General features: G+C 39.5%; 1 protein-coding gene across 1 annotated transcript in view; it reads left to right on the top strand.

Moving 5' to 3' along the window:
* The first annotated feature begins 5,737 nt into the window (after positions 1-5,737).
* Positions 5,738-27,559, top strand: part of LOC147332575 (nuclear GTPase SLIP-GC-like) — a 28,815-nt gene continuing 6,993 nt past the window's right edge. The window contains exons 1-15 of the mRNA XM_086289214.1: positions 5,738-5,884; positions 6,009-6,090; positions 6,415-6,527; positions 9,334-9,378; positions 9,498-9,527; positions 9,798-9,822; positions 9,953-10,024; positions 10,316-10,409; positions 10,845-11,061; positions 11,177-11,371; positions 14,706-14,912; positions 15,009-15,175; positions 21,716-21,785; positions 21,865-21,952; positions 22,105-22,226. Coding sequence (XP_086145340.1) covers positions 6,024-6,090; positions 6,415-6,527; positions 9,334-9,378; positions 9,498-9,527; positions 9,798-9,822; positions 9,953-10,024; positions 10,316-10,409; positions 10,845-11,061; positions 11,177-11,371; positions 14,706-14,912; positions 15,009-15,175; positions 21,716-21,785; positions 21,865-21,952; positions 22,105-22,226 — 1,512 coding nt within the window. The 5' untranslated portion in view covers positions 5,738-5,884; positions 6,009-6,023. The remainder of the gene's footprint in view (positions 5,885-6,008; positions 6,091-6,414; positions 6,528-9,333; positions 9,379-9,497; positions 9,528-9,797; positions 9,823-9,952; positions 10,025-10,315; positions 10,410-10,844; positions 11,062-11,176; positions 11,372-14,705; positions 14,913-15,008; positions 15,176-21,715; positions 21,786-21,864; positions 21,953-22,104; positions 22,227-27,559) is intronic.

Raw genomic sequence — 27,559 nt, 5'->3', positions numbered from 1 at the left:
TCGCGCTATTTACTTGCCGCATTACCGGGAGAGGACGTGCAAACGTTACCGCTGCTGCTTGGTTGAGATTCACGAGTCCGGAGCGGAATAAAAAATACAACATTCATTTCAGGTCATCGCGTGTTTTGTGAGCAAATGCTTTTGCATATTCGTAGTGTTTCCTCCCTTAAATGAAATATCTACTTTGCAAGTATTGCAAGTTGCCCTGTTGTCATCCGTTCTCGTAAAGTATAACCAAACTTTTTAGCGTTTGAGCCGCTTAGGCGCCCTGCCAGGTAAATGACGCTCCGCAACGTGGTGACGTCATTCGGGGCGACTGGAATTGATAAGGGAATCGTTTGCAAAAATGGCAAACAATTCCAAGGAATTGAAACAGTGGGAACCGGTTCTCAACAAGAACCGGGTTTCGATACCCATCCCTAGCAATGGGTGTGTCGTATAAGGTGTTTTACAGTATGTACCAGTTTTCTTTGGCTTAGCTTCAACACTCTAGTAAAGAAATATTGAAAGTATGTAAATAGCCCATGGGAACAATAATCATCTGGAAATTACATTGAGTGAAAAAACACACAAAACACAAAATCTGTTAAAAAATAATGAAATACAAGTACAGGACCCACTCTTGGCCCTCCTCACATACCAAGAATCTAAACACCTCCTTATCCATCAAACAATCTACTACTGCACTACCCCATCCTACAGTCTCTCTTCAACCTGATATCAGGGGGCTGGGTCTGTGACCCAGCATTTTGAGTTTATTTTGTATTTATGTTAAGTTATTGTGTTAATATTAGTTGGGGTTTAGTCAAGTCAATGTCATCGTCCATGTCTGCTTGTTTATGAGTCTTTTCCTGTTTTCTGTGTAAGTTTGTTTTGTCCTTTATGTATAACTTTTAGTTGTGCTCGTGCCTCTCCCTTACCCATTCTCATGCTCCTTTCCTTGTTTTAATTTGAAAGTCTTGTGTTTCGAAGTGTTTAGTTTTGCACCCCCTGTGGCATCAGGTTCATTTGTGTCAGCTCCGTTTCCCCAGGTGTTTTCACTTTCCTCATTACCCTTTTGTGCATTTAAGTCCTCTCTCCCCCTGCTCAGTGTTGGTTTATCTGTTTGTCTCGATTCATGTAATTTCAGGTCTCAGGATTTTTCATGTTTCTGTTCAGGTTCATGTTTTGACTGCCTCAAGTCTTGGTTTTGCATGCTCCAGTTGAGATTCATGATCATGTTTTATGTCACAGTCTTCGTAGGTAATCTTACCTCTTCCCAGTTTAGATTTTGGTTTAGTTTTCCCTCAGTTCGCCACGCCCTGTTTTGTTTTGCTGTATAGGAATTTCTTTTACTTTTGTATTAATCACATTATTTTATTGTATAATGCCTTGGTGCCACTGGATTTTAACATGTCTCACACTCATACAGTAAGACAAATGGTGGGGGTCTAGTAAGGAAGTTGGGGAAAGCAGACAACTCCACAGGAAGAGTCTTTTGTCTCTTCGAGGACTCTGGGAGGCAGCAAGGGAGTGTGAACCTTAAGGTGTGAAACAGCTGTGTACTGCCTTTTGTTCCTGTGGAAGGTATTTAACTGAGAGCCATGCTAAGCTCAGAGAGACTATGCTGACCGTCTGCCCCGCGGTCATGCAGGCTCTCCACCAACTTGGTTGTCTGTTCTTTGTGTTTTGATTAAAGAATGTTAGCTACCACTCACCGCTCGTCTGCAGGCTTTATTTAATGGAAAACTTCCACAACACAGCCTAAATAAATGGCACTTTAAACACACTGGCCTGCCTGGCCGTAGCACCAGAGTCTGCCTACTTCAAACCTGTTGACTGATGTCACATGTCATGAAGGTGCCCGAGGTGGTTCTTGCTCGGTTTAGTTTGTAGGTGAAGCATGGCTTTGACACTCTTCATGTTTGTTTACCAGCCTCATGTGGGGGTAGATGATGCTGGTTTCACTGTTGCAGTGTGTTCACTCTCACCTGGATGACACTGCTAGCTTTGTCAGAATCATGTTTTTTAATTCTTCCAATGCCTTTTATACCATCCAACCACTTGTGCTGAGTGAGAAGCTGCTCAGGATAGGCGTCACCACGTCTACTGTCTCCTGGATTGCTGACTCTCTCTCAGAGAGGCCTCAGTTTGCATGACTGGGGAACACCTTCTCTCATGTGGTGCTTAGTAGTACTGGGCACCACTAAGGATTGTCCTATTTCTAGTCCTGTTTACCTCGTACAGCTCAGATTTCCAGTACAACAGTGAAACATGCCAGCTGAAGGAGTTCTCTAATGACACTGCAGTTGTTGGGTGTATTATGAGGTGCAGAAGTCAGAGTTCAGGCAGCTGGTAAGGAACTTTGTTGAATAGTCTGGAAGAAATCTCCTCTTTCTAAATATAAGTCAAAACAGATGGTGGCTGACATCCGTAGAAAAATAAACTGCAATTAGGCCCATCAGCATCAGGGGTAAATTTCTGGAAACGGTGGACAACAACAGATACTTGGGTGTTCACCTGAATGACAGACTGGACTGGAGGACCAACAGTGATGCTGTGTACAAGAAGGGTGTTAAAGTTGCTGACCTCTAGGTAGAGCTGGGCGATAGAACGATAACGATATGTATCGCGATATAACTTTTACTCGATAGAGAAATTAAGCTATCGCGATAGACCTCGCCGCTCTTGTCCTCTTAAAAAAAAGGTCAGCCGATCCAAATTAAGTAGCGCAGAGCCGAACAATCAGCGTCACGTCGCGTGACTTGTTACGTACAGCACAAGTGCCAAGCCGCACGTGTGTTTGTTTGGGAAGCAGCCAGCGGGTAATGGAGCCAGCGCGTAATGGAGGAAATGAGTGTGCCGACTAGAAAAATCAACCAAGCGTGACCGAAGAGAAAACAGATGATGGTTCCAATGCCGGAGAGATTGTCGAACGGAAGAGCCATAGAAGTTCCGTAGTGTGAAGGTATTTCGGCTATTTCAAGTCTGACAAAAAACAGAGTAGCGTTCACTGTAAATTGTGCCGAAAGCAAGTCTGGAAATACAATAAACTGGTGCATGCGTCACACTGTGCGCCACGTTATTGTTTCGGTGAAATGAATTTCTACAATACTGTTACTGTTAATTCTACTCTCTGCAGTGTTTAAATGCTTACATATACACACAGTTACTGTCCCTCCACACATACAACTCGGTTCTGCTTCTGTGCCCCAGCTTTGTTTACTTTTTCCCACCGAGGCTTCTAGACTTCTGATTGGCCAACATTTCTGCACGGTTAGGAATCTAGCGCCACCTGCTGCTTTGGCATGTTCATAGCAGCGTTTTCCTTCATTTCTGCCTTTATGTGTGGACGGGATTATTTTTTAAAACAAAAACGGAAAATCTCCGTTTTCAAAAATACCCGTGTACGTGTGGACGTAGCCTCAGTCTCTGACTGGAAGCGCTAATTCGTCATTCGGCTTTTGTCAGACTAAAGTAACTGTTAAAACTGTTTGAAAAGCTCAGCTATACAACAAGGAGAGATTGAGAATTTCCTTTTAGTTCTCAGTTTATTTGATATTGACAAAAGTTAGTCAGTTTTGTCTGTTCTTCTGTAAAACAAACTAAGATTTATTTTTAGAATTAATATTTTGTTTCTAAGTGGAATTGACAATTTAGTAGTCTGTTTCGTTTGTTCTATTTTGAAACTTAAACGCTTTAGCGGCTGCCTTTTGTGTAGTTTGCAATATTTGCCTTTATTTATCTGAAAAAGTCTCATGTTCCTTAAGTACATCTACCCTGTTGAACTTATTATGGGAAATAAATATTTAAATAAAAACAAGCTGCTGATTATTTCACATTTTACTTGTGAGCAACGGCACATTTAAATCTTACAAATATAGTTATTTGGCTTATATCGTGATAGATATCGTTATCGCCTGAAATGAAAAAAACATATCGTGATATGAAAAAATCTCATATCACCCAGCTCTACCTCTAGGTGCTCACCTCATGTGAGAGAGCTCTTTCTCATCCTATGTTTCAGGTCTGCCTTATTACCACAGCTGAGATGTGCCATCTCAAAATGCCACATCCTTTCTTTCCCTAGGCCGTGCAATGATTTGGTCTTTAACTATGTAAATTTGTGCATCTTGGTGGGACTTTTTTTGAGAAAGTGTATATTTTTACAATGGCAAGCATCACTCCCATGCTTTCAAGCAGTTTGTGTCACCACTGGTCTAGTCCAATCACCTTCTCCCGGCCTTTTAAACTATTACAGTGAAACAACATCAAACAAGAAAATACAAATTGAAATATGTAAAACAAAAAGAAAAAAAATCTGAATCCAGGTAACAGTTTAAGCCCATCTTTGTATGATCAGTGCAAATGTTTACTGTGTTTCTGTCACTCATTTTCTCACCTTCCCAGGTGGTTGTGTTTTATGGTGCTGTTCTCGTTCTCTTTTGCTATCTCGCTAATCAAAATCAGAATACTTTATTAATCCCTAAGTATATTATGTAGGTTACAGTTGCTCCAATACAGTAACAGAAACAACAAACAACACTATTTAACAATACAATATGTTACAGATTTACAGATTTTAAGAAATAGCACAATATATACAAATCACTGAATAAATCTCAAGGATTGACAGAGGTGATTATAGTGAATGTTGACAGCAACATTACTGAGTAGAAAAGAGCGTGTGCAAAAAAGGCTGTAACTATTGCAGTGTTTACAGTGTATATAGTGTATTAGATGGAGGAGTTGTACAGGGAGATGGCCATGGGCAGGAAGGATTTCCTGTGTTGTTCAGTGGTGCTTTTTGGTAATCTCAGTCTCTCACGGAACGTGCTCCTGTAGCTTTTACAGCTGTGGCTCCAGCAAATATCAGCTGATACTAGAAAGTAATATTAAATAAATTCTAACAACAGCTTATCAAGGTTAAACGTGCTGCTGTTGTTTAGCGCGACATCCGCTGGTTTCCTCTTTCTGCGGCAAAGTGATAAACAAAGAAGATAAACAAACAAGAGAGAAAAGTCAATCATCTGATCATTGAACAGTTTCATGAGAGATACTTCATGTTTCAAGAAGTATCAACAGGAGAGGGAGGGTGAGAGAATGAGAGAAGAAGAAGAGGCAGCTGACAGCGTAAAGATGCAGAATAACTCCAGCTTTGTGTCTTTCTTTTTTTTTATTCTAGCTAAACTACTGGACAAGTTGTGTTTCTTTTCACCTCAATACCATTTTCTTTGTTTGTCTGTGATAAGATTGCTTTCAGAGCTCTTGCCCAAGCAATGGGGAGGGTGCAGCCAACCACCTCGGCTGTAACTGGTCCAGCCCAGAGTCTATCATGACAAATTGGCCAATCCACCACCTTTCGTTGTTTATACCGTTACCGAAAAACAAAACAAAAAAACATCGGCTCATAAAAACAAAAAAATACCATCAGTCCACTGGGCAAATGCCCGGTATGCCCGATGGCCAGTCCAGCTTAACCATGGCCTAATGTTAATGGCTCCACAATGTAATGTTTTTTCAGTTTTCCTAAGAAACAAGTGATTCCTGTTTTTATCCTGGTTCACAGCACAAATTCCTAACATGTGGAGCTGTCTGTTGTGATGACCTTTAGTTAATAAGGGAACAACACAAGTACTTTTGTTACACTTGCTGCGGGGCAGGTTGTTACCCCCTCTCTCAGCCACTCCCATCTGCCCTACACAAAACCAGCTCTTCCTGCCTTTCTCTCTCAGTTCGCCACTCAGTTCCAGTTTGTTTTTAACCGTATCTGTCCTTGGATACAGTGTTTTTGTGGTGTTGGGTTTTTTTGCAATTTGACTTCTTTTTTTCCCACCTGTTTGTGTCTCACTGCTTACTTCGCATCTCCCTCACCAGCCTTTTCCTGCATTACTTTTAACAAAAGGTGAGCAGTTTGAACTTTAAATTTAATGTTAGCCTCTCTGATTATATATGCATTGAGGCAGAAGGTGATCACGAAGGTCTAATCTGTAAAGCAGTACTGTCTGGTTAAATATTACGTTTTTCAGTTTCATTTCTTGATCATGGCCGATTTCATAAGAAGCAAACTGCTTGACTGGGGGCTAAGAGAGTTGGAGGAACGATTTGAAGGTAAATTATAATTAATTCTTCATAAACAAAGATTTAAATATCTCAAACTAAAAATCTCTTGATATGGTTGTGCTGTACAACACTAATATATTCTATTTTACGCTGTGTTTAAAGAGAGCTGTTGAGTCTTTTACACATCTGGAAGAGAAGTGCTTTTCTATAGCCACTTCTACACTGTCATCACAGAAAATGTATTACAAAAAAGGCTCAGTGGCATTTAAAATAAATAACCATGCCTATTTCACTTTATTTCATGAAGTGGATTTCTAATGAAATTTGAAATTGTGTGCATCTCTATAACTGAGATTTAATATTTAATTACAGCTAACAAAGTTACAGAGGAAAGCCTTTTCTGTCTTACCAATGAAGACATAACTGAGTTAATCCCTGAAGTTGGTCTAAGGTCAAGATTCAGAAAGAGACTTGAGGACTTAAAGGTAATTAAAAAAAAAAAAAAAAAAGTCTGCTTATGTAATTTTACATTTGGTCTTAAAAATCTCATATAAATATGGAGGAGCAGAAGAGTCACATGCATCAACATAAAGCGTTTTGTGGTTTAATAATAAATTGTGCAACAAAATAAACATTGGTCAATTTATTTCCAAATTATTTTTTATTCTTTATGTCTTTGGGTACCAACTATAATAAATGGGAATTTCTGAAATTAAAAAAAGTCTATTTTAAATATTGCTAACTAAAAAAATGTTTAAAGTAAAAAAACAAAGAAAGCTTTATTGTTACAAGAAATTATGTGATCTGTGATTCGTGTGAAATTCGGTGATAAAATCGTATTAAATTATCAAGATAAAGACAGTTTACAATCCAAATTAGATTATATGTATGCAAAGAAAGTAAGAAGTGCTTTTGTTAGATGCCATGAACACTGCAAAAATCCGGCAATTTAAGCGCCACCGGCGGAGGTGAAAGTCCGGCGGCAGCCGATGCTTCCAGGCCGGAGCTGGCTTCGTCGTCGAGCCTTAGCATGTTCGCTACAGGGGTCACCAATGTGGAGGTATGTAGTAACGACAGGAGAGGTCTCAGTGTCTCACTCCAACTTTATTAACTGACTCTCAGAACTTCACATATAGTAAGCGCCAAAATCTCCACCCCAGCACTTCCCTTCAACTTGGGTGTGAGTGGAGCCACCTGGTGGTCCGCTACAATTTGACATTTGTTTTTTCTGTGTCAATATAATCATAAAGGCTACAGACCGGCTTGAGGGGCTGCTGCACACCAGCCTTACAAGCATGATATCAGCCCATGATGATTCATTTCCATTACTATGACTGAATTTCCCAGTCAAATCTCTAAACACAACCAGCCCCTCCTTTACCATGCCTGTGTGTTCATGCACTTGTAAGACAGAGTTTAGTGTGGAAGAAGTGGTTGATAGAAATTGAGAAACAACAGGTGGAGGTGAAAAGCTAAGAGAGGAAAATAAAAAATAAACTTGAAATAGATGTTGCAAAATTTGTCACATTAAGCTGCAGCTGCACCACCAAGAGCAACAATTCACAGTCACAGGTTAGTTAGTCATCACTAGTCGGGCTACTACTGGTAGCACTAACTGTGGAGAAATACATGAGGAAAGATAGCAGTCCCAACAACAGAGTGAGGAAACCATGGAGGAAAGTGTAATGACAGTGGTAAGAAAGATAACTATTTCCCTTTTTGCTTGCACTATTCAGCTTTAGCATTGATTTTACAAACTGTACAAATATATGCACAGGTTTAACTCAGTTGCCCACCATTTGTGTTGGTGGGCAATTGATTGATCATTGTAGACCACCTGGACCAAAAATGTCAGGGCTGAATTTTTGTTCCAGTCTCGACCTGATCCAGAGCAAGGTGGATTAAAGAGGGGGAAACACTTCTTATTTTAGCAGCTTAGACAAGAAAAGAAAAAAGTGAAGTGATTACGTTCTTACTGATACAAGACGTTGAATGCAAAGATGCTAAAACCAGTATTAAAGAAACTGTTATAAGCTTAACACATGACCTTTATTCGTCTGCATGTTGTCAGGCCAACTCAGATAGAAGTCTGGAAAAAATAAAGACTTCATATCTAAAATTGATGATCTATTTAAAAGATTTTTTGTCTCAATTCTTTTAACTCAGAGTTTTAAAAATCAATGTGGTAACATCTCTACCGATGTGTTTACAGACAGCATTTTAAACATGTTTTAAAGGTTGTAGGTTGCTCTAAGAGGGCTCAGTGCTGATTCTTACAGTTTTTAGTTGCTTTCTTACAGCAGCTAAAAATCCCAAGATGTGAATCCCAAGAACAAATAGCCTTGGTACAAGCACCCACACTTCTTGGTGCAGCCAATTGTCCCACAATGCATTTCATACGAAAGTCACAAACCAGCAATGGCAGATAACTTTAAACTGTAAAAAAATGATTGCTATTTCTATTACACAAAATTAACTTTTTTTTAGGCGCAAATGTTGTTAAAAAAACCTCCAACTTTTTTTAAAATGCCACTTCCTGCTACTCTAACAGCAATAAAACCTGAGGATGCATCAATTTCAGAATGCCATACTCATTTCTGAATTAAAATTCACATAAAAAAAATTTAAACAGCTAACTGGCTGTCTATTATAAAGTGTCGGCGTTGTCTACTAAAATAAAAAAATAAGATGAACTGTTTGTTTTTGCTCAATAAAAACGTGAGGTGTGCATAAATGTATAATATTTATTACAGAGACATGAAGTTTGTACTTCAATCATGTAGTGACTTTTGGTGCTTAACTGTAAAACCTATAGACATTGTGAAACAGATCATATGAATCAATGAATATTAGAGAACATTTTATAATTACCATGAAGACCAAAGGCAGGTAGGTGTTCTTTAGAGGCAAAAAAAGGTTCAATTCAAAAAGGGTTTAATTTCATTGACAGTTCAATTGTATTTTGTGAAATCCACTTGTAGTTTTAAGTATTTGTTAATTAATTAATAAGTCAGTTAAGTGTGGATTTACAATTACCCTTTTAATTTTCTATAAACTTGAGTTTAGCAATGTTTAAATAAATAAAAGAATTTAAAAAAGGATTTGCAAATACATTTACTAACCATAATAAACTGCACATTTAATTAAAGCACAAAATGCTTCATTTCACGTGATCCTTCTAGCCCTCATAAATAATTGCGATCAGCTTTTTGAGATTATATCTTTGTGACAACAATAGCATTTTCTAGAATTGTATCACTCATTTACAGTTATGGATTTTCTTTTTGCTAGAGTAAACAAAACATAAGGCAAGAAACACCTGATTTTTCCACTCAGGTAAGTTAAGAAGTTTAATTCTGATTGGCTATGATTTTTTACCAGGAGTCATACTTTCACTGTTTGCTCAAAATTTTACATGATCTTGCACCTGTGTGTTTAATCTTTATTGTAAACAGGAGAATGAAGAAACAACAAAATTGGTTCAGGTCAGAATTATGTTAAATTTCAAGACACACCTTTATTCTTCATGCATATACAGCTGATGTACATTGTCCATTTTCTGTATTTAGCTTTTAAGGGTTAATATTTCTAATCCCAGATGAGACAGAAAGTAAATTTGCATTTCACTGTGTGGATTGCGGAAGTATGTGTTCAGACATATGTTCTTAAAAATGCGGTTAAATGATACCTGTGTGAAGAGCTTTCATTTCTTTGCATTAAAAAAAAAAAAACTAAATGTCCATTTTAATTTCCAGGTTCCACCATCCACAAGTTCAAAAGGTGAGACACATGTCACATATGAATTACTTATAATATTCATCTTTTAAGACAGAAACACTTTGATTTTGACCAAATACCTCCACTGACAGAGACAACAAACCTAACCTTTTGTGTTTTCTAATCTAATAAGGAAAAAGAAAATCAGATCTTCAGGGGCAATCCAACAAATGGCAATCACCAACTAAAAGACAACGTGACTCAGGTTTTTACATTTGTTTCCAAAGAATGACAGTTTCACTGCACTGTATGGTAAAACTTCTATGCAGTGAATCTTTTGTTGTATTGCATGTGTCTGACTTTGCCAGAGAAACAGAAAATACTTTCTTATTGGTTTGCTGGTGTCTGGCATACAATAAAATAATATTTAAATGAAGTAATCAACCTACTGCCATGCACTGCTCCTTTAATAAGTGATATAGTCCAGTTTTTCATTATCAGTGTATAACATTGTGCATTAAACTGGTGCCTGCTAAACACTTCTTTACTCTCACAGTGACAGAAACAAGAATATTATCTGAGGTGAAAGGCATCATGAAAGATGTCAGTGACAGTCTCCATGGCCAAGACAAGCTAAGTACTTTCCTAAAGTGAGTATCAATGTTCCCTTATTCTGTTACATAAACATCTGGGTAAAAAACATTTTAGTTTAGTAACAATCACGGTGAAAGAAAATCATATACAGATTTTATATATATATATATACACAAAGATAATTAGAACAAAAGCATTCATTCCAAACTGTTGTAGTATTAATAGGTTAAATATTGGATCGTAAAACTTTAAACACACAAGAAGAATGAACCACCAAGCCAACTAATTCCAGTGAGCATTTACATACTGTACATATGTACATTACATATGTGCATAGCTCATCTTACTGTTCGTTTAAAAGTATAATATAATAATAATATAATAATATAATGACTTTTAAATTATTATTTAAAAATCTGGGCACAGAAAGGTGTCTTCCTCATTTTGCAACACATTTCATGGTTGAATAAATTAACCCACTTGTACAACAGGAACAAAATTAATGATTTGGAAACCGACAAGAGAGAGCTTGTTGGTGTCTTTGGAAGAACTGGGGCTGGAAAGAGCTCTTTAATCAATACCATCATTAATGAGAAGAATCTTTTGGCCACTGGAATAATCAGTGCATGCACCACAGTCATGATAAAGGTGGAGGCTAACACTTGCAGCCCAAAGTATGAGGCAGAAATTGAGTTCATTACGAAGGAGGTGAGAATTAAATATTTTATTTAAAGCTACAGTATATGCGTTTACAAAAATACAGCAGGTATTTGCTTTACATTACAATTTATAAAACTAAAATGCAATGATTTTTGTCTTTTAGGAGTGGCATGATGAATTATGGTCACTGAAGAATCTTAAGAAAGGTGATGATTATCGGGACATGGTTAAAAAGCTGTCAGCCCTGTATGGAGAAGAATGGAAAGACAAATCCCCTGAAAACCTCTTGGAAAAAAAGTATTTCAAAAATATTCCAGAATTTTTAGAGCCCAAGAGGAAAGTTTTGCATTGTGACACAGTAAGTTCAAATACTATTCTATTACTTCATTTTTTTTTCCATGTTTGTTGTTTCAATGAGTGGAATTTGCTTGCATTGATATAATATGATATAATTTATAGACAGCCTATTCTGTTATTAAAAAAATAAGAAAAAAACAATATAAAAGGAAAGTAGAATGTGCAGACCAAAATATTAAAACAAATCTGTTCTTGCCTTATCAAACTTCAGTGCTGCTTTTGACTGGTTTGAAAACTAGATGTGGAAAAAGGACCCAAGGCACGTGGATGTTTATTTACATTTTCCAGCTGCCTCCTGCAGCTGAGCTCCCTTGTCAGGTCCCAGCATCCTACTTAAATAGGAGAGATTGATTCGTATATAGCTCTAACTTGGCGTATGTTGCCCCAAGTTAGAGGGATCTAGCCACCAACCTTATGATTATTGGACAACCGGTTCTACCCCGTGTGCTGAAGGCACCCCAGATGCATGATTAGTTGATGGAGATTAGCTGTGTTGGTCAGCTTTCCCAGACACATTAAATATATTCTTAGTTTTAGTCTTTAGGTTTCTGTTACCTTTCTTTCCCTGTTTTCCATGTTTTGTTACTCTTGTTTCTGTGCTCTATGTTTGCTTTGTCTTCCCTGTCAGCCATACCTCCTTGTCAAGTCTGCTTCTCCATGCCTGTCTTGTGTTTCCTGTTTTACTTTGATAGCCTCATGTCCTGTGTTCAGTGTTTTGAGTTATGCTTCCCCTTTGTCTCGTCATGTTTGAATACTCCCAGCTGTGCTCTCCTGTTGTGTCTCAATCCCTTGTTACTCCCTTGTGTATTTAAGCCCTGTGTTTTCCTCTGCCCACTGTCGCCTTGTCCCATGTGGTTTAAATTTCTCCGTATGTCCCTATTCAATCGTTCCTGGTTCCATGTTCCACGTTTCCTAGTGTTTCCGTTTCTGGGGCCACAGCATTTAGTTTGCGATATGGCAGCCTTGCTTCTGTCAGTCTGCCCCGAAGAAGCTGTGGCTACAACTGTAGCTGCCTCCACCAGTGTGTGAATGTGAGAGTGAATGAATAGTGGGATTGTAAAGTGCTTTGACGGTCTCGAAAAGCGATATATAAATGCAATCCATTATTATTATTATTATTATTAGTGAATATTGAATCCTACTGAAATTTGAATCACACAGTAACTGTAACAGTAACTGAGAAAATAATCAAGCATTTTATGGCTGTAAAGATATTTGCACAACAGAGTAGTTAAATCTCTCAATAGGTTAATGTCAGAGATTGGTGGATAATTTTAAAAGACATAAGTTGCTGGGTTTAGGGTAGAGATGGACCGATCTGATATTACGTATCAGTCCCATACTGACGTAAATTACTGGATCGGATATCGGAGAGAAATAAAAAATGTAATCCGAGATCCATTAAATATCAAAAAAGCACCTCACAAAACTTGCGACACGGCATAACTTGCCTCATAATTGTTGCACGTTGGAGCAGTGTGCGTCACATGATAGAGCAGCTTTGTGTATTGTAGCCTCGCTACCAAACCAGCATTTCATCTCCAAGGAAGTTATCCCCGAGAGAAGTAAAGCAAGTGTGTAAGTTCATCTCTGAATGTTTGTAAAGCATTCCCACGTTAAGCTTAACAACCGATATATGGAGCGACTGCCTCTTCTCTCTTCCTCCCTCTCCTGTTGCTACTTCAATCATGAAACTGATCAATGATCAGCTGATCGGCTTTTCTGTCGCAACTCACGTTTCTCTTCTTTGTTTTTGGCTCACTTCGCGCCAGAAAAAGGAAACCAGCGGCTGAACAACAGCAGCACGTTTAACCTTGATAAGCTGTTGTTAGAATTTATTTAATATTACTTTCTACACCAGGATCCTTTTCTACGCTGCTGACGGCTGGTAACTGTGCAATGGCGGATCTAGCAAAGTTTAGCCAGGGGGGGCCGATAGGGCATGAACAGGGAAAAGGGGGCACAAAGACATACTTTTCTTTCTTATTCTCATTTAAAATGTCTAGCTTTTAATAAATAATTATCTGAATCTTACACCCAAAGTTTTAATCTGATGAAAAATGTATAGAAGTCCATTACTGTATATAGTAACTGTGAAGTCTAATATACCAAGTAAGCTATACTACTTTTTCCTTTGGGAAGATACCATCTGTGCAGTCTGCATTTTTGTTGAAGAAAGATGTTGAATCTATTTAATTATTCTTGAAAAATAATTTAATTCTGTGCATTTTTTTTCACACTGCATCAAATTAAAGTTGATTACTTCGATTAAGCATCATGAGGTGGAGGGTGGTTCCCTATTTTTTTTGCTGGGAGTTTGCAACCCTATTAGTTAGGTTGCTTAATTTTTCTGCTAAGTACTCTTTAAAATACCAGAATAGGAAGGATGGAGTAGGTTTAAGTTTATTAGATTGATCACTATTGCTGAACTATGAAATATTTTGGGTGCAGTGTATTTTTTTACATACAGGTATAACAGAATAGCTTTAGTGTTGTTGTTTATTTAAACTTGAGTATGAACTTATACAAAATGCAACAAGATATTAAAAAACATTTTTATTGATTAAAAAACACTATATCGGATTCATATCGGTATCGGCAGATATCCAAATTTATGATATCGGTATCGGTCATAAAAAAGTGGTATCGTACCATCTCTAGTTTAGGATTAAAGGGGTCAATACTAGCTACTGATGTCAATCCTATACTTTTTCTCCAGAAGAATGTCAATTTTTCACAAGTAATAACTTTTTGTAATGTTAAGTAAAAAGTAAGCCTTTTTACAACTTTTGAAATAAACATCACAATGTCGTTCAGAACCAAAGTGCTGGCAGCATAAAGAGAGAAAGCTACACAAAACCAAAATTTAAAAGTTGAGTTTTTAGCTGCTTTTTAACGCAAATCACACGTCTCAGTGGGTGAGAGCTCCAGAGTCTAGGAGCCATTACCACAACGCTCTGTCACTTTACTGTAATTCTCAGGCCTGTATGATGATAGAAATGTATGAATGTAAAAGTTTAAGGGTATAACAGGAACAGTTTCAACTGCTCGTGCAAATAAGTTAACAATTTCCATTGGATATCACAAGACTATAGGTCTGCAAACAGGGCGTCTGTTAGCTGTAAACATAAAACACTAGGGAAGCTGCATTAACAAATGCGTCTGTGATGCTGTGTGCATATATGTGCCTAAGTTTGATCATCCTTAGATCTAAACATTAAAAAAAATCTAAAATGTTTCCCAAGATAAAAATTTAGTCTACAATTTGGGTTTCTTTTTTAAATTTACCGATTTAATTGTAAATGTATTAATCTTATTTATCTTGTTTATTGCAGGCTGAAAAGCTATCTGAAGAACTTTTTAAATATACAAAGTATGTTCCAAAGCAGGAAGATGGATATAAAGCACAGCAGTGGTACTGGCCACTAGTAAAGTGTGTGACTGTCAGGGTGCCAAACAATAAGTTTCTCCAGCATGTCACACTTGTGGACCTTCCTGGAAATGGCGATCGCAACAAGAGCAGGAACGAAATGTGGAGACAAGTAATTTTTCACATCAACTTCTTGTTGTTTTTCTGGTGTTGTTTTAACATCTTTTGTATTAATTATTTATAATTGACGTGCTATAATTTATTTCAGATTGTTGGAGATTGTTCTACTGTGTGGATTGTGGCTGAAATTACTCGGGCAGCATCAGAGAATGAGGCCTGGGAGATTCTAAAAAGTGCACATGGCCTCATTGGAAATGGTGGTCAGTGTGAGCAAATTCACTTTATCTGCACCAAGTCTGATCCTTCAGACAATCGGTAAGTGAATTAAGATGTCAAAGTGCATAATTTAAAAAAATTTAAAATCACATACTGATCAATCTTGTTGGAGAAATATTTAATAGTTGCATTCAGATATTTACTAAAAACATATAATATTCTCAACACTAACACAGTACTGGTAAAATTCTTTGTGAAGTCAGTACCCAACTCACAGCGAATAATGGTGTATTTTTAAAAAAACAAAACAAAACAAACAACCTTTATTTGTCACCAGTGTTGGGCAAGTTACTTTGAAAAAGTAATTAATTATAGTTACTAGTTATTTTTCAAAAAGTAACCAAATTAGTAACTGAGTTTCTAAAAGTAATTAATTACTGGGAAAAGTAACTATTGCATTACTTTAAAAAAAATTTTTAACCTTCTGGGGTCCCGGGTATAATTGACCATTTTCGACTACTTTTAATTTGACCTTTACATATCACCATTAAAAACTATTTACTTTGCCTTGTTTGGTGTCATTCTTTTCAGTACAGCCTCACATGTCTGAATTTACAGTTATGTTTGCATTTTGACATACTCTATTAATACAACTGATCTAAAAATCAGACAAAAAAAACCAAACATAAAATCTGAGTAGAAAAAGTCATATTTTATGCTGTAACAACCACAAACATGTTAAATGAATCATATTTCATAACTTAAATACAAATATAAATTGTAAATCTTAAAATCCCATGCACAAATTGTAACGGTTCGCAGTGGCTGACCGTGTGGAGTAGTGATGGCCCGCTTGAAGCTGAAGCTCCGGTGCGTGTGTCAAAAAAATCAACACACTGCTTCAGAAGCACTGTGTCGAAGCTTGATTCGTTTGGCCAGAGTCACGTGATCAGTGACGTCCGAAGCTTCATTTAGAACCTAACTGCTTCGGTGTCTGATTCAATGGTTTATAAGCAGGTGAATCATTCGCGGGATTTGTGGAGTGTTTTGATGGTGACAGACAGTGTTGGGAAGGTTACTTTTAAAATGTATTCCATTACAGAATACAGAATACATGCCCCAAAATGTATTCTGTAACGTATTCCGTTACGTTACTCAATGAGAGTAACGTATTCTGAATACTTTGGATTACTTAATATATTATCATGCTTTTTACAACAACGTGAATGTACTATTGCTGTGTGATTTATTACTATTACTGAAGGTCCGCGACTCCGAACTGTAGTAAAGGGACCTCTGACTAATACGGCGGGGTCCCTGTCGGCTCGTAGCCAAAAAATAGCTTTACTTTGTTGTGTGGGTCAACTTTTCTTGCGAGAGACAGAGAGAGGCGTTGAAATGCTGCTCCAACGGAACTTATTATTTTCGGAGGAAAACACGAACACGGTGTACAGTCGAGTCTTAATAGCTTACTTACAACTGGGCTCGTCAGGCACTCTTCTTGGCTGAAGTGGTTATTATTATATTTACATGCTTCCAGCTCCCGTTTTTCCTCGATGACAACTCGTACCTTTCCACTCCCCTTTTTCTCCCTCCTCGCGCTCACAGACACATAACGTGTATGGCAGTCCATTCTCCCTGCAACACGGACTACACTGCCCATGATGCTACATTCTTTAGAGCTATGCTTGTAGCATTCTGCCTGTTAGCTTAGCACAACAACAACAACAACGAAAAGGCGCTCTCTCACCCAGGAAACACACAGTCGCAGAGAGAGAGAGAGAGAGCGTCACCCTGTAACCATGGCAACCGTAACGCTGCCGCCTGGAACAACAGAACGTAGCTGTCAAACAAAACCCAAACAGTCCTGACCCGCGACAAAATGAAACAGGAAAGTACCGCAGTGTAATCCATTTATTTCAACAAAGTAACTGTATTCTGAATACCACCTTTTTAAACGGTAACTGTAACGGAATACAGTTACTCATCTTTTGTATTTTAAATACGTAACGGCGGTACATGTATTCCGTTACTCCCCAACACTGGTGACAGATAGCGAACCACTGATCATTCTACTGAGAGATTTGGAGCCAGCGAGGAATAGAGGAGGTTCTCTTGTGTGGGAGAATTTTGAGTTGATTTTTGTCAATCGGGTGGGTTTTCCAGCTTTGTGTTCTGGCTGTTTGCTTTTGTTTTGTGCGTGTTTATTATATCTGAAAATGGGAAAAAGGTAAAATGTCAAACATCTGCTTCCATAATATAAATATCATTAAATAACTTTAGAAAAACTTCCACTTGATTCTTTACATGTAATGTTGTAAAAATATATATTTTATTGTTTAATTAATCTGAAAATGTTAGTCTGCCAAATGTGCAGCAATTGAATTTATTTATTCTCTTTAGCTGATAGTTTGTGGGGCCCAGGTAGACTGTATAACTGCATCTCTACCAGTTTCTCTGCACTCCAGCCTCTTCTGTGCCATGTGAAGGGAATTTCCTTAAGGCAGGAGAAATTATCTCCACGAAAAGGAACAGGTTCGGCCATCGCACACTAGAACAAATTCTCTTTTTAAATAAAAATGGAAAAGGGTTACCTTAAATGCATCATGTTTTTAATTTGCAAGTTCATAAGCATTTTCCGTTTCCATTTCTCAATCAATTCTACCCCCAGGTCAAAAATATGTCTGGGAAAATTTCCCTAATATAATATTATTTATAAATACACCCGTCTAGCGATTAAATGCATACGTGCATGGAGGCAAGACCTCACAGCAGAAGCATACTCCATAATGTGTTGTACATTATTATATGTATATATTATATGTAACGTGGTATTTTTCAATTATTGTATTTACCAACATCAAGAAGTCACAAGCAAAGAAAGACCACACCATGGTGCATGTTTAAACAAGGAGAGCCTTTATTTGAGGCTGGAGTACATGAACTAAACTAAACGAGAACTGAACAGGGACAACAACTAAACAGGAACCTAAACTGGGAAGAAACTAATAACAGTGAGGCTATGAACAAGACTGTGCCGGATCATGAGGGAACTGTGAAATATAAGAATAAGCATCATGAGCCATGACCTGCACAGAGACTTGAAACCTGACATGACATAGGGCATGGAACACAGACGACGCGACACAGACTGAATGAAACACAGAGACTAAATACACATAAGGGATGATCAAGGGAAGTGGTCACACATGGGAGCACAGCTGACACACATGAACCTAAAGACGGGACAGGGGAAGTGAAACTAAAGACACTGACATTGGACACAGACTTCCAAAGTAAAACAGGAAACATAACAGACGCAGACTTGACTAGGGAATACAGCAGACCCTGGAACACAGGAACCGAAAGACTAGAAAAGATAAACTATGACAAAATCAAAATTCAATAATGACACAAAACTCAAAATACTGGGTCACCGACCCAGGACCATGACACAAGTTAGCTGCAAATTTGCAGCCATTTACCTTTTTTTTTTTTTTTTAAATAACCATTTCAAACTATTTACATAACAATCAGGTGTTCTACATTAAAGAAGATGCCACACAAATTATTTGGGCCACTGCAAAAATAATTTCTGTCCACTATAAAGAAGAATATCACAAGCCTGATACCTGCAGGTCTGACAAGAGGAGATGTATCACTCCCCCTTTTTTCTACCTGGAGACACCATTAACACTGCAATCTGCCTTTGTTGCCTTTTTTGCAGCACCTGTAACATTCAGCAGTCACCTCATTGTTCTAACACACAACTATCCACAACACTACACACTAACTACACAAGACAACACACTAACTACACACTCCAAACACGCTAAACGTCACAAATCTCTCACATCTCAAAACTTGCTCTCTTTTTTTCAGCTCTCTTTCTTTCTCTTTCTCTCTCTCGCCGTCACTCCTAAAACTCACCCTCTTCCTAAACAACCAAATGTCATGCTGCCATGTCATTTTTAATTGGTCGACATTGTACATTTTTCCACAAACACGAAATGGGTGTTTTTCGTTTTGTTTTATTTTTTGGTCATAAGCAGAGAGTGCTTGCTAGCGCTGTCCTTGGACAGTAAACATGAGGAAAGTATTCAGGAAAAAACACCGCGTATATATTGTTTATCATGACTCTGGTTTTACGTGGCTATCAACACAATTTAAAAACTGTGATATAGCACCTTGTTACTTTGGCATCTTGAAGTGGTCATGTGATTGGTTTACCACTACTACTTTATTCTTCCTCAGCCAAACAGCAGCACTCACGAGATTGTTTTGCCCCCTAGCTCTAGGTGCCAAAAAGTGATTGTCTGGCAGAAAGTGATTGCCGTCCGCGGGAGCGCGCGCAACTGCTTAAAACTGTAGCGCCCAGATTACTTACGCAGACAGCTACTTCCGTGCAAATGATATAAGGTGCGGTAAGCTGAAGACAGCTTCAACTGTCTGTTTGTTGAAAAATAGTAAAGCGCATTTTCTTGTTAATAACGGTAACGGCGTTGTACCGATAGAAATAGTAATTAGTTAGATTACTTGTTGCTGAAAAAATTAACACCGTTCTTCCCATCACATACACAATTATAGAGAGTACAACATGTAGTGAAATGCTTGTGTCCAAGCTGCGGACGTAGCCACGCCATTCTATGGCTTGTTTTTTTTAGCATTGGGGGTCTATCCAGGACCCTTACTGGATACCAGGTGGGAATCAAACTTGCGATTCCCACTCCAAAGGTGAGTAGACTTACCACTGCACTATCCAGCTGCTTTTCTTTTTTTTAAAACAAACAAAAAAAACTTACATATTCACAGTGCTTTTATGTACAGCAACAGTTGTGTGGCCTTTCAGCTTCTCGGTGTGCTCACACTCTTTACAGCTTACTCAGTCCACTTTAACTTCTCTTGCCCGGGCCCCAGCATGCTTCCAAATAGAGGACACATGATGGAATTAATACAAACCAGCTGTGACATCCACTCTTCCCTGCCCCCTCAATCGGCTGCTACACCCTTTCCCTGCATCTTAGCCTCGAGCCACACCCTGTCACATGTGTGTTTGTTGTTACTTCATGGGCAGGGATTTTCAACTTTTTAAAAGGCTCTTTAAACCCAACACAGTTGTTACAGTAATTACTTTTTATCTTAAGATTTAACAGTTGTATGATAATGAATCAATCAATGAACCATGTTTTTTAGTATAAGGTATGTGAGCTTTGACCAAATAGCTTAAAAAAAAACCATGACTGCATAAAAACCATTCACTACTCTTTAAAGACACAAAAAATAAAGTCATGGAACTTCTGGTAATGGTACAAAATTTATTAAATTGAGAAAAGCAAAGTTCAAACTGAACATTAGAATAAGAAAGAAAGATGATTGAACACTACGCTGTTGTTGATGTCAGATGGGCTGGTGTCATTATTTCAGGCGTTGTTGATGGACTGGGATTTTCCCGCTAAACATAACAAAACAAAAGAAGACCACATTTGAGACAACTCTTGTTAGCTATAAACAGGAAACTGGGGCTACATTTTGCACAGATTCACGAAATATAAGAAAAAATAACTCTTTTTATAAGCTGTCAGATTTAAGTAGGAAATATCAACATAGTGACAAATATTTTTAGTAGTAAAGTATGTGTAGAAAAAACAATGAGAATGTCAAAAGTGAGTGAGGAAGTGTGTTACTGATTTGAGAACTACGGGTTGGGAGTTCAGTAGGGAAAATTACTTTTCTGCTTTGATAATTACGCAAAAGAAAAACTGTAATACTTAATTTTCTAATTGCACATTCAATCTTTAGGTAATACTGAGACATAAAATCTGGGTTTTACCTTTAACTTTTCCAATTAATACAAGGACAAATTAATTAAACTTCAATAAGATTAAATAATTGTTAATTCACATTACTTCAAATTAATTTGAATTACTTCACACTAACCTCTATCTGTTGTAGCAGACTTTTTTGCTGTACTAGTCTAGTTGTTCTGTGTGGAGCAGGTTCAGATGAGGCAGAGCTGTTGTAACAACCCTTATTGGGTTATAGCACCACTTGGGGGGGGGTTGCCCTACTATTATAATAGTTGTGGGAGTCTCCTAGTGGGTGTGTGTTTTTAGCAGCAGCCATTACATGCCGCTCGTGTTCTGTTCTCAGAAAACCGTACTGTTGTACGATACCGATCTCCATTCATGTATGCACGGACGAGTACAGCCGTGGAGACCTGGCTCGTAAGGTGTAATGTTGCTGACACTGAATAAAGGTCTGTTGTTTGATTTAACCAACTGGCTTCGAGTTATCTGGCTAACCTCCACACCACATGCTCGCTGGACCTGCTAGCCGCTCCTTCCTCGCCAGACTGCTGTTACACTGTATGATGTTAGATTATGAGGAAAACAGAAATCTACAGGATAGAAAGCAAGATCCATCAGAACATAAAAAGAAAGCAGGAGGGCAGGGCCTGAAATGGTCAGTCCTTTAATAATGTTGATCATGTTGAAAGTGGTAAAGGTTTTCAAAGTTTTTCATGGTATGTTGCCCTCCATGTGCAAATCCTCAAAAACAAAACCTCTCAGCTGTTTTCTTGATATGTTGCTTTGTGATTAAGCTATATGTTGATCCTATTTCCCTTCCTGCCCATTTAAGAGATATAAAAAACAAGGAAGCCAAGAAAGAAGTGACAAGTGAATTCCGGGAACTGAATGAGAGTCTGAGTGTGAGTTTTATAACATTCCAAAAATTGTTTGGCGAGCCAAAGCTTCTTTAAGATTAAAACTCTTTCTTTTATTTTTCAGGACCACTTCAGTGAGGACTGCTTCAAAGTGTTCACAGTGAGTGCTGAAGAGTTCCTAGAAAGAAAAGGTGTAAAAGAAGATGTCAATGGTAGGCAGTCAGAATCTCAAGATGTTTTGTGATTCAAAGAAAATATATTGTTCGGTGCATATGTTGTTTTATTTTTCCTCATAAATCAGAAATGGATTGTAAGATTAAAACCAAAGTATCTAATTCAATATTCAATTTACTTTTATTTACAGAAATAGCCAAACTTCAAGACTTCTTGCAAAATTGCAATGATTGTCACTCTGAGACATGTAACTATGTGACTGGAGCTTATGGGATTCTGTCTTTGATTGAAGGAGCCAGGCGCAGAAAAGAGGTAAAATCAAGTTATATACGTGTGAAAATATACACTGAACAAAAATATAAACGCAACACTTTTGTTTTTGCTCCCATTTTTCATGAGCTGAACTCAAACATCTGAAAAATTATCTACATACACAAAAGACCCATGATTCTCAAATATTGTTCACAAATCTGTCTGCGTGTGTTAGTGAGCACTTCTCCTTTGCCGAGATAATCCATCCCACCTCACAGGTGTGGCATATCAAGGGGCTGATTAGACAGCATGAATATTGCACAGGTGTGCCTTAGACTGCCCACAATAAAAGGCGACCATGAAATGTGCAGTTTGATCAAGTAGCACGATGCCACAGGTGTCGCAACCTTTGAGGGAGTGTGCAACTGGCATGCTGACTGCAGGAATGTCTGCCAGAGCTGTTGCCCATGAAATGAATGTTCATTTCTCTATCATAAGCCGTCTCAAAAGGCGTTTAAGAGAATTTGGCAGTACATCCAACCGGCCTCACAACCACAGACCACGTGTGACCCCACATGCCCAGGACCTTAACATCCAGCATGTTCACCTCCAGGGTCGCCTGAGACCAGCCACCCAGGCAGCTGCAGCAACAATCAGTTTGCATAACCAAAGAATTTCTGCACAAACTGTCAGAAACCGTCTCAGGGAAGCTTATCTGCATGCTTGTCGTCCTCATCTGGGTCTGGCCCTGACTGCAGTTTGTCGTTGTAACCGACTTGAGTGGGCAAACACTCACATTTGATGGCGTTTGGCACGTTGGAGAGGTGTTCTATTCACAGATGAGTCACGGTTTTCACTGTTTAGGCAGACAGGGGCTGTGTCCCAATTAAGAGACCGCACGCTTGAAGTACGTGCACTACGCGTACTACGTACGGTGCGTACTATAAGTACGAGAAGTGCGGAAGTGAGAGGCTTGTGAAATGGGACGGTCTAGCCTTCGTCACGCTGTTCAGGTTGCCTAGCAACCATGATACTAACCGCGAGAAACGTTACATACAGCATTGTTTGACAGAAATGAAGGAGAAAAAATGTTTTGTTGGTCATTCATTTTTGTCATGACATCACTGTGATTAGTTGAGTATCTGAGGCTGAGACCACAGGACTGTAAAACATGATTGTTGGGCTTCATTTCTGTACTGAACAGTCATTTCAAGAGTAGTTAGTAAATAACAATTAGCTAATGTTTTTCATGAGACTAAAATCATCTCACTGTGGTAATGTAAATATAATATGGCCAATATTATATGTATTGTCAGATTATTATGATATATATATATATATATATATATATATATATATATATATATATATATATATATATTAGGGGTGCAACGATATTCGTATCGATATTGAACCGTTCGATACAGTGCTTTCGGTTCGGTACGCATATGTATCGAACAATACAACATTTGTAATTTATTTTATCAACTTTCCTTCTGACGATGCTGTCTGTGTGGAGTGCTCAGTGAATCTGCGTTCGACTCCGCCTAGGCTGCACTGTCGAGCGCAGATCCACTGAGCACTCCACACAGACAGCATAGTCAGAAGGAAGAGCGCAGGGCAAGCTAGCGAGACAGAAGTTAAGCTCTCCTTGCAACATGGCAAATTGAACCTCCCCCACCCTCATTCAGATCTGGCGTTTGGAATTATTTTGGTTTTCATGTGACGTATGACCCTGGAGGTAAGCGCGTCATGGACTAAAGTAAAACAGTATGTTGGATGTGCCACGCAATGCTCAATTACATGGGTGGGAGCTAGTGTGTTAGCGCAGTTAGCTCGTTAATGTGTTGGCTGTCTAGCCCCATGCACGGGGCTATCAGGGGTAGCTCGTTAACGGAGATTTGCGGTGTTGTGGCGTTAAGGTCATTTTAATGAGGTTAACCTGAAAGCACTAGTGGGAACACAACGAATATGACTGCACATTTACGCCGACATCATCCTAGTGCAAAGACAAAAACAACAAGCATGCATGCTACAAACTTTACCTGAGTCATTTAGACAGCCGTTAGCACATGATTCTCCTTATGGGGACCTGATATGTTTAATATGCTCCTGAGAATATAGCCCAGAAGAAGCGGATAGTATAGCTTTTATTTTGGAAAGAGACGTTTCTCTGTAATAAACTCTCTTTTCCAAAGATGAGGGATTCCTCAATCAGATACAGGGCTCGCAAAATCGCTAGCCCGACGTCCTGGGGCTAGAGATTTTTCCAGTCGGGCTACCAAAATCTATCTCTGCCCTGCCCGTCCGGCTATTGTAGGAAGGAAAAATATATGTCAATGCTTTTGCATTCTTTCGGAAATGTAGCTGGGTAATTATGTCATTGGCATCGGTGAGCCACTGTCAATATGTGACATATTGAAATTGCGTTTGAATTTGCGCTTGTTTTTTGCTTTCACTTTGCAATCGCGTGAACTGTGTATAGAGAGCGACAGCACTGATTGGTGAGTGATGATAATTTGTGCACCAATTCCTCTGACATTGTCTTATTAATCGTTAGCTTACTACGCAAACATGACAAGTGAAATCTCCCGCAGCAAGCTTAAACATGTGAGAGGTTGATCGCGCAGAGAATCGCTGAGCTTATGTGAGTGCGTGTGTAAAAGCAGCAGGATATATATTTTAGTTCTGCTGAGCCAAATAAGACAGGTCAGGGTGAAGAAGTGACAGCCAAAGAAAAGCTTACCACAAAACGGAAAAGTTATGACAAATCAGACTATAAGGCAAAAAGAAAGTGCAGCTTTATGGTTTCATGGACAAAGAATTTCTGTGGCTACAATATGACGAGCTATATAACCAGGGCTGCACATAAGTGGTCCACAGGTGCGCATTCGCTGTCAAAATAAAAAACACGCACAAGGGTTAGGGTTAAATTTAAAAACTGTACTTTTGAGTTAAAATATATATTTATAATTTTAATAAATGACAAATTAAAAAGGCATGAACATTTTATTTTGTATCGAAAAAATATCGAACCGTGACACCAAAGTATCGAACCGAACCGTGAATTTTGTGTATCATTGCACCCCTAATATATATATGTACATATATATATATATATATGTGTGTATATATATATATATGTATATGTATATATAAAAAAAAAAAAACACCCAGCACGCCCCTGCGGGCGGTTTATCCTTCAAGCTCAGGTCCTCTACCAGAGGCCTGGGAGCTTGAGGGTCCTGCGCAGTATCTTAGCTGTTCCCAGGACTGCGCTCTTCTGGACAGAGATCTCCGATGTTGTTCCCGGGATCTGCTGGAGCCACTCGCCTATCTTGGGAGTCACCGCACCTAGTGCTCCGATTACCACGGGGACCACCGTTACCTTCACCCTCCACATCCTCTCGAGCTCTTCTCTGAGCCCTTGGTATTTCTCCAGCTTCTCGTGTTCCTTCTTCCTGATATTGCTGTCATTCGGAACCGCTACATCGATCACTACGGCCGTCTTCTTCTGTTTGTCTACCACCACTATGTCTGGTTGGTTAGCCACCACCATTTTGTTCGTCTGTATCTGGAAGTCCCACAGGATCTTAGCTCGGTCATTCTCCACCACCCTTGGGGGCATCTCCCATTTTGACCTCGGGACTTCCAGGTTATACTCGGCACAGATGTTCCTGTACACTATGCCGGCCACTTGGTTATGGCGTTCCATGTATGCCTTGCCTGCTAGCATCTTGCACCCTGCTGTTATGTGCTGGATTGTCTCTGGGGCATCTTTACACAGCCTGCACCTGGGGTCTTGCCTGGTGTGATAGACCCCAGCCTCTATGGATCTTGTGCTCAGAGCTTGTTCTTGTGCTGCCATGATTAGTGCCTCTGTGCTGTCTTTCAGTCCAGCTTTGTCCAGCCACTGGTAGGATTTCTGGATATCAGCCACCTCCTCTATCTGCCGGTGGTACATACCGTGCAGGGGCCTGTCCTTCCATGCTGGTTCCTCGTCTCCCTCCTCTTTCTTGGGTTTCTGCTGCCTGAGGTATTCACTGAGCACTCGGTCAGTTGGGGCCATCTTCCCAATGTATTCTTGGATGTTCGTTGTCTCATCCTGGACTGTGGTGCTGACACTCACCAGTCCCCGGCCCCCTTCCTTCCGCTTAGCGTACAGCCTCAGGGTGCTGGACTTGGGGTGAAACCCTCCATGCATGGTAAGGAGCTTTCTTGTCTTTATGTCAGTGGCTTCTATCTCCTCCTTTGGCCAGCCTATTACCCCAGCAGGGTACCTGATCACGGGCAGGGCGTACGTGTTGATGGCCCGGATCTTGTTCTTACCGTTCAGCTGACTCCTCAGGACTTGCCTGACCCTCTGCAGGTACTTGGTGGTTGCAGCTTTTCTAGCGGCCTCTTCATGGTTCCCATTCGCCTGCGGGATCCCCAAGTACTTGTAACTGTCCTCTATGTCTGCAATGTTGCCTTCTGGTAGTTCAATCCCCTCAGTTCTGACTACCTTCCCTCTCTTTGTTACCATCCGACTACACTTCTCCAGTCCGAACGACATTCCAATGTCATTGCTGTATAGCCTGGTAGTGTGGATCAGTGAATCGATGTCTCGTTCACTCTTGGCATACAGCTTGATGTCATCCATGTACAGGAGGTGGCTGACAACTGCTCCGTTCCGTAGTCGGTATCCGTAGCCAGTCTTGTTAATGATCTCACTGAGGGGGTTCAGGCCTATGCAGAACAGCAGTGGGGACAGAGCATCTCCTTGGTAGATCCCGCACTTGATGGTGACTTGTGCTATGGGCTTGGAGTTGGCCTCTAGTGTTGTACGCCACATCCCCATTGAGTTCCTGATGAAGGCTCTTAGGGTCCCATTGATCTTGTACAATTCTAGGCATTCCAGTATCCAGCTGTGGGGCATTGAGTCATAGGCCTTCTTGTAATCAATCCAGGCAGTGCACAGGTTGGTCAGTCTGGTCTTGCAGTCTCGGCTGATTGTTCTGTCTACCAGTAGCTGGTGTTTTGCGCCTCTGGTATTCTTGCCAATTCCTTTCTGTGTCCCGCTCATGTATTGACCCATGTGCCTGTTCATCTTACCTGACAGGAGCTTCCATGTAGTACTGAGGCAGGTTATTGGTCGGTAGTTGGAGGGGACCGGTCCCTTCTTGGGGTCCTTGGGGATCAGGACCGTCCGGCCTTCAGTTAGCCATTCCGGGTGTATCTCGTTAACTAGCAGCTGGTTCATTTGTGCTGCCAGACGCTCGTGGAGTGCAGTTAGCTTCTTCAGCCAGTAGGCGTGAACCATGTCGGGCCCTGGTGCTGTCCAACTCTTCATACTGGAGACCCTTTCTTGGATATCTGCCACTGTGATGGTTACTGGACCCTGTTCAGGGAGG

The sequence above is a fragment of the Aulonocara sp. 'chitande type north' Nkhata Bay genome, linkage group LG4 (assembly GCF_057382095.1).
Source record: "Aulonocara sp. 'chitande type north' Nkhata Bay isolate Kocher_YH1m ecotype deep benthic linkage group LG4, A_spYH_male_GT1.1, whole genome shotgun sequence".
Taxonomy (NCBI): domain Eukaryota; kingdom Metazoa; phylum Chordata; class Actinopteri; order Cichliformes; family Cichlidae; genus Aulonocara; species Aulonocara sp. 'chitande type north' Nkhata Bay.
This window is presented reverse-complemented; position numbering and strand designations above follow the sequence as displayed.